Raw genomic sequence first — 8,217 nt, 5'->3', positions numbered from 1 at the left:
AAAAAAAAAAAAAAAAATATGGGGGCAGTAAATCATTCATGTTAACATTTGAAGGTTAAAGTATCAACAGGATCAATGTCAGTGCCAAGATACTTGTACTCAAATATTCATTGGAAATGGAATTATCTTTCAAATATTACTTTTGAAATAATTCCTAATACCAATCCAAATACAATGGCAGCACATGATAAGGGCAGTATTCTTTCAGTTCCCTGAAAACAGGATGAATTATTATTTGTGTAACTTAGTAAATGTCCATTATTGGTTCTCAAACTACAAGAATCCCCTGAAGGACTCATTAAAAACTCCAATTCTGGACCCAGCCCCAGAAAATCTGACTTAGGACTAGGAATTTTTTGCTCTAGGAATCTGCATTTTTAACATGTATGTTGAAATAATTTCTTACACAGTTGATTTGAGAATAACATCCTGTTCCAAAGATGATCCTCTCTATTCAAATACATGCTAGGAGAAAGAAGAACAAGGAAGCTGGGAAAAGAAGACATAAAAACTGATTACAAACCTTTATATGCTGGAGCAGGTGGTGCTGTTGCCACTTTTCTGACTTTTGCTGTTACTGAGTTATCAACATTAACAACCATTACTGGATGGTCAATATGACCCAGCCTTTGGCCTCGGTCATTTGTTTCTTCTGAGTGTTCCCATTGTTTTCTAATCCGTTCCTTAAGTTTTTCCAGTTTGACATCATGTTGTCGCCGCTTTAAAATATCTAATCTTTGGGAATTAGAAGTACTAGTAGAGGATGGAGAAGAGTCAGTTAGTCGTAACACTTTTGGATCAGTGTCATGGGCCATGTTATTCACAGAAAGCTTCAAATTGTTCTCACTTCCTTTTGTTCTGCTAGGCATTTCTTCCTCAGTTCTTGTAGAAGCTCCCATCTTAATTAAACATTCAGAATTTTGCAGTGCATCAATTGCTGGTCGATCATTTAAAAACCTAACAAATGTATCATTGATGGCAGATGATTGGGAGCTCTCAAAATCACAGCTATGCATATTCCGTTCTTCTCCATTGCCTTTCATCCAGTTCCCACTCTCAGTCTTTTCTTCATTAACATCTACACAATATACATGCTTTGACTCCAGATGGCTAGAACTCAAATTGGAAGGTGCACCATGGATTTCCCTACAATAAAAAATAAGTTTTATGACTATAACTAATAATATATTGGATATTTGAAAATTGCTAAAAGTAGATTTTAAGTGTTCTCACCACAAAAAAATAAGTACGCGAGGTAATACATGTTAAATAACTTGATTTAGCCATTCCGCAATGGATACATATATGAAAACATCATGTTGTACACTACACATATATAGTTTATACTTGTCAATTTTAAAGCTAAATTTTTTAAAAAGCTTTTCATAAAAGTACAAAAACTAGTCAAATTGAAACCAGTCATACAAACTGAATGAGAACTCTCAGCTAGCATTACAGACCAAAAAATTAAAAACCTAGAAATTCCAGTTAAAGATCGCAAAAAAACCATTAGTAATATTAAGACTCAATAGTCAATGTCCCCTCTATCAAGTAAAATGGCAAATAAGCTAAATAACAACCTGCATATTATAACATAAGAAATATGCAAAAGATATGTAGAAAGATTTCCTAAGAACTCCAGAAAAAAAGGATTATAATCTGAATTTGGCTATCCACTTAACAATTGTCAATAAAATCTGTTATTTGCTACTCTATAAAATCTTACCAAGAAAAAAAGTTCTCAAATACTGGCATTTCATATATGTCAATTCTAAAGAATGAACCAAATTAATAAATAGACTTGGGATAGAAATAAAATAAAAGGACAATAAATATTTTCCTCCAAGTAAATATCTTTAGTAATGTTAAATCTCTTAACCACAGAGTACTTTTTGGCAGCTCCAAACTTTATAAAGCATATCTAGAAAATCAGGAGTAAGTAAAGAAGACTGGGCAAAGCCAAAGTACCTCTCACAAGTCAATATTCATTGCTCACAGAAAACACTAGCAAAAATCCTCTTTCAGAGACTATTTTTATTTTACACGCATTCCAAAAAGACTTATTTTAATTTCATTTATTTATTTATGAGAAGGAGTCTCACTCTATCACCCAAGCTGGAGTGCTGTGGTACAATCTCGGCTCACCGCAACCTCTGCCTCCCCGGTTCAAGCGATTCTCCCACCTTAGCCTCCTGAGAAGCTGGGAATACAGGGGTATGCCTGGCTAATTTTTCTGTTTTTAGTAAAGACAGAGTTTCACTATGTTGGTTGGCCAGGCTGGTCCTGAACTACTGACCTCAGGTGTTGGGATTACAGGTGTGAGTCACTGTGCCTGGCCAAGCCTTATTTTAGGAAAGCAGTTTATGAAAAGGAAGGCTAATGAAGACAAATGTTTCAGCAGTGAGAAGAGCACACGAATCATGAAAAAAAATGTCAAGAAAATTATAAAGCCAGCTATAACAACAGGCTGGACCTGAAAGTCTGAAACAGGAGCCACTAGCCACATGTGGCTATTGAGCACACGATATGTGTGTGGCTAATCAAAACTGACAGGTCCTGTAATGTAAGTTACATACTGGGTTCTAAAAATTTAGGAATGTAAAATATCTTTTTTGTGTGTAATACTAAAAATGTTGAAATTACATGTGTGGCTCACATTAATGGTTCTATTGTATAGCAGTGCTCTGATCTAGGGCATTTCAGGTAAAGGCATAAAACCCTCAATACTACAAAGATTCTTAAAGCCATGACAACATAACATAGTAACTGTTTCTACTGGTAGCATATGAACATGTGCATTTTTTCTAAGAAAACCACAGTCTATAGCTTCTGTCAGATTCCCATTAGGGTCCACAACCCAAAAAATTTTAGACCCTGCTCTAAGTGGCTGATTATTGAAAAAGATGGGGATGGCCAAATGTGATGGCTCACACCTGTAATCCCAGTACTTTGAGATGCCAAAGTGGGCAGATTGCTTGAGCCCAGGAGTTTGAGACCAGCCTGGGCAACATGGCAAAAACCTGTCTCTACAAAAAATACAAAAATTAGCTTGGAATGGTGGTGCTTATCTGTAATCCCAGCTACTCGGGAGGCTGAGGTGGGAGGATGGCTTGAGCCCAGGAGATCTAGGCTATAGTGAGCTGTGTGTGATTGAGCCACTGGACTGCAGCCTGGGCAACACAGGGAGGGAGGAAGCAAGAGAACAAGGGAGGGAGAAAGGGAATGAGGGAGGGAGAGAGGGAAGGGGGAAGGGAGGAAGGGAGGCAGGGAGGGAGGCAGGAAGGGAGGAAGGGAGGCAGGAAGGGGAGGAGAGGGAAAGGGGAGAAGAGGGAAATGAAAGGGAGGGGGGAAGCGAAGGGGAAGAGAGAGAAAGAAAGAAAGAGAGAGAGAAGAAGAAAAGAGAAAGAAAGAGAAAGAGAGGAAGGGAAAAAGGGTGGGAGGGAAGAAAGAAAGAGAGGAGAGAGAGAAAGAGAAGAAAGGAGAGAGGGAGAGGGAGGGAGACAGAGAGAAAGAGCTGTGAAATAAATCCTGCCATCAAAGACCAAAGCTAAATAAGATTTTCACTATCTTAACAAGACTGCAACAATTCAGTTAAAATAATTTAATTCCAAAATCAGCATAAGCAGAGAATAAAATAAAACATAAAATGGTAGGTTACATATCACGTCCGAATCTCAAGAGAGGAGAAAATTAACACCTCCCCAACAAAAAGTAAAGTAATTTCACACAGTCTTTCATTCACTCACCATTAAATATGTACTGAATACATATAAGAATGTTTACTATACAGTTCTTTCAACTTTTCTGTAAATTTGAATTTTTTCCTGGTAATATGTTAGAAAAAAATATTTATTTAATATTTAGTACATGCTAGGCACTAAGCTAATGGCTTGAGAATAAAATGTATATCTTTAGATAGACTAATGGGCAGATATGGAACCAAAACACAATGTAACCTAAAAATGCTCTAACAGAGGAAGTTACACAGTACTATGGGAGCAGAGGAGGATGATGAACTAGGCTGGGAAAATGACAGTGGGGTAGAAACAGATCTAGCTATTTTCCCCACAGAAAGTAATAAGAGTTTTAAGTGATGAATGGAATCCACCAGGTGGAGGGCATTCCACTCACAGCTATCCTCTGGGTATTTTTTCCTTTTTTTTTTTTTTTTTTTTCCAGAGCATCCTGGCCAACATGGTGAGACCCCATCTCTACCAAAACACAAATATTAGATCTATCTAGATCTGCATGAGGTATCACTGGTTGTTAAGATAATGCCAAAATGAAGACTTTTTCAAAAGAATCCTTAACTGTCAGGCAAGAAAAATTCTCACTGATTGTGGGAGGAACAAAGGGATAAAAATGAAATCTGATGTCTTTTCCTGGAAGGTTTGGATTAAAGTCTCACTTCTCTATCTCAGGGTCCCAAAATCATGTGTTTTGCCCAAAGTAAAGCTGAGCACAGAGTCTCAATTTTCAAAGAAGTTGGCACCTATTTGTAGGAGAAATTGCCCCCCCGCCAAAAAAAACAAAAAAGAGTGAAGACTTCTGAAACCCAAACATGTGAGACCTAGTGCTATAAAGTACAAAATAAAATGTAAATATTTAACCCAATATCTCATATAGAAAGAACATCAAATAATATTGGATCACTCCAGACATCTCTCCACAGAGATAAGACAGATAAAAAGACAAAAATGGGTATTTTTTTCTTAAAAGATACATAATTTACAGGCCAGCCACAGTGGCTCATGTCTTGTAATCCAAGCACTGTGGGAGGCTGAGGCAGGTGGATCACTTAAGCCAGTGAGTTCAAGACCAGCCTGTGTAATATGGTGAAAACCCATCTTTATAAAAAATACACACATACACACACACACACACACACACAATTTAGTCGGGCATGGTCTCAGCTACTCAGGAAGCTGAGGTGGGAGGGTTGCCTGAGTCCAGAAGGTGGAGGTTGCAGTGAGCCATGACTGTGCCACTGCACTCCAGCCTGGGCAACAAAGCAAGACCTTGCTTCAAAAACAAAAAACCATAATTTCCATACTTTTAAATATAAAGTAGTATTATTTGCAGGAGGAACACTGAACATAAATATGAAGTCAGCAACTCAGTCTCAATTCTGGTAAAATTATGTCTTTAGGCAAGTTGCTTGATATCTGTGTGTTTAGAGACTCTGAACTTTGATTATTCTTCTTCACACTTTTCCCTTCTCCATTTTTTAAAATTCTGAACTTTACCCAGATTATACCCCTGGCTTTTTTTCTATATTTTTACCAGCACTTCTAGTGCTTCAAGACTACTGATACCTCCCAGATTTATATTGCCAGCCCTGGCCATCCCACATACATTCTTACCCAAATTTTTAAATGCCTAATATTTTCACCTAGATAATTCAAAATTGCATCAAAGGCAACATATTAAAAATTGAACTTACAATCCACCTCCGTCTCCCAAGTTATATAAAATTTAAGAGTACAAACATATACCTAGAACTACCAAGTTCTTCATGAAACTTCTTGATTTGTGTTTAAAACACAAAAAATGCTTATAAATGAAACAAAAAAAACAGGCCTGGTGTTTTTTACTTATTAATATTTGCTATACTAAGAACATGAATGCACTGAAATCATTAGTAAAGTGTCCCTCAAGTACAAAGTTCTGTAAATTTATCAGCTAAATATCTTAAACTATGTTAATAAAAATGCAAAACATTTTACATTATCTATACTATCAAAATTCATACATCAATCTTTAACATCTAAGTTACTGAAAGCCACTGGCAACAAAATAATAAATCAATTCACATTCTCAAAAAGACAGAAATTTTATGTAACTAATTAATGCTACCCCCCAAAAAAGAAAAATGTAAGCAATATAAAGTATATTAAATAAAATAAATTATCTGAGATATTAAGAAGAAGCAAAAAAGCCACACTTCCAGAGATGGAATAATTTGTTTCTAGGAAACATATTCATTACAATAAAGGTGGACTGGGGCAACTATTACTATTTCTTCCCCCTCAAATATTTATCTCTAAAAGAGGCTACTGCAGTCAGTATTTCATGTTTGCACTATCTTTTGTAGCCATCTTTTGTGGAGAATGAAAAACGTAATTAGAGTATTATACTATTTCACAACCAGAGTGCTAAAAAAACTCAGAAAATAAAGTATACTCTTACTGTAAATATTACAGGTTAAACCGATTTGATACTTTTTTTTCTTCAATACTAACCTATAAGAAACCAAAGGTTCACGAAATTCCACACGATTATTTTTCTTCACATTACTCTCCAGGGTGGTAACTCTGAGAGGACTACGAGATTTCTCTTTCCGTGATTTAGAGGATTTGGAGGTTGGAGCATTAACCCAAGAATCATCCAGGTATCTACCATCTGAAGGAAAAGGAAATCTATGAAAACATATGATATAAAATACAACTGCCTCTGAATTTAGCTAGTATCTTTAAAAAAAATAATTTAAGTATCTACTATTTCTAATAGTTGGATATTATAGCTCTAGTATCTCTAGTTGGATATTACATAAGTAGATGAAAAACATTCAGGTTAAATTATTAAAGTAGCTCCATTGACAGAGAAAGATTGTATTCTGAGCAAACAATATAAAATTTATTTTTGTCAATGGCTCTCATTCACTTAAAAGTATGAGATATAACCTAACAAACTCCCAGGTTAAAAAAAAAAAGATAAATATATATAACTCTCTCACAGTTTAAGTAGACAGTACTGACCTGGAGGATTTCACCCACCAATTAAGAAACCACAGAATGGCCGGGCACAGTGGCTTATACCTGTAATCCCAACACTTTGGGAGGCTGAGGTGGGCAGATCCACAAGGTCAAGAGATCGAGACCAGCCTAATCAACATGGTGAAATCCTGTCTCTACTGAAAATACAAAAATTAGCTGGGTGTGGTGGTGTGCACCTGTAATCTCAGCTACTCAGGAGGCTGAGGCAAGAGAATCACTTGAACCCGGGAGGCAGAGGCTGCAGGGAGCCAAGATCATGCCACTGTACTCAGCCTGGGTGACAGAGTGAGACTCCATCGCAAAAAAGGAAAAAGAAAACACAGAATCAAAAGCAAAAGGTAACCAAAGAAAACATTTGCATTGTATCAGTTTATGACAGTCACCATATGAAAGACACTCCATTTATGATTTTAAATCCCAATAAAAAATACATCTTATTAAGTCAACTAAATTTCATTTCCAAAGCGCTATATATCTGTCAATTACAAAAAAAAAAAAAAAGTCAGATATATATAACCTCAAAATTAAATTCTCATTGCTAGAAACAAATGAAAACTCACTGTCAAGGGTGATGCAATAGTGCTAAAGTTCCTGATCAAAAGATGGTGAAAACACCATCTACGGTAACTGAATATGGGGCTGCTTCATAGCTACTCAATATCAATGGGAAAAAAATTAAATGTCAACGTCTCTGACAAAAAAGCAAGCAACACGAGACTATAAGAAGAAATTAAACTGAAACAAAACTACTAAATCAACAACTTATTTAAGGCAGAGTGTGGTAGCTACGCCTATAATCACAGCACTTCAGGAGGCCAAGATAGGAGGATTACTTAAGGCCAGGAGTTCAAGACAAGCCTGGGCAGCATAGAGAGATGTCGTCTCTACAAAAAATAAAAAAAGATTAGCCAGGTGTGGTGGTACACACCTATAGTCCTAGCTGTCTCTGTTTTTCTTTTAATTTACATTTAATATATCTATATATTTGGAAGTAACTTCATACATACCTTTTCTACTTATTTTTCGGGTGGCACTTGTAGAAGACTTCTTGGTATCCATGACAGAATCACATACAGCTGTACTTGTAGGGGCTACTTCTAATTTGTTTTCAATGTGTCTCAGCTAAAGTTTAAACACCATTACAAGACATAAGTTAATTCTGTAAATAATCCGGCTACCATCAATTTACATGGTTATTTAAAAGTATATTGCCCAACACCTTTTTCCAAAGTAGAAAAAACTCAGGAATGCTTTCTTATAATATTTGTTTTTCATCATTTTTTATTTTAGCTACATCTGGCACAATGCTGCCCAAATTTAAGCAAGAAAATCAATAAGATTCTGAAGAGTATCACAGTTTCCATTTGACATGCTGACCTATTTTTCTAATTGTTGAGTATTTTTAAAGTGGTAAATTATCTGACTTTTTTTTTTTTTTTTT

At 35.9% G+C, this 8,217-nt stretch overlaps 1 protein-coding gene across 1 annotated transcript in view; it reads right to left on the bottom strand.

Annotated features, from left to right (window-relative positions):
• The window catches only part of CEP350 (centrosomal protein 350), a 151,046-nt gene that overhangs the window by 115,511 nt on the left and 27,318 nt on the right, over positions 1 to 8,217 (bottom strand). The window contains exons 4-6 of the mRNA XM_037737047.1: positions 7,784 to 7,898; positions 6,243 to 6,402; positions 524 to 1,146 (exon numbers count right to left, since the gene is read on the bottom strand). Of these exons, the coding sequence (XP_037592975.1) occupies positions 524 to 1,146; positions 6,243 to 6,402; positions 7,784 to 7,898 (898 nt within the window). The remainder of the gene's footprint in view (positions 1 to 523; positions 1,147 to 6,242; positions 6,403 to 7,783; positions 7,899 to 8,217) is intronic.

Source organism: Cebus imitator, unplaced genomic scaffold, assembly GCF_001604975.1.
Source record: "Cebus imitator isolate Cc_AM_T3 unplaced genomic scaffold, Cebus_imitator-1.0 Scaffold33, whole genome shotgun sequence".
NCBI classification, from domain to species: Eukaryota; Metazoa; Chordata; class Mammalia; order Primates; family Cebidae; genus Cebus; species Cebus imitator.
Note: the sequence above shows the minus strand (reverse complement) of the source record. Positions and strands in the feature narration are given on the sequence as shown.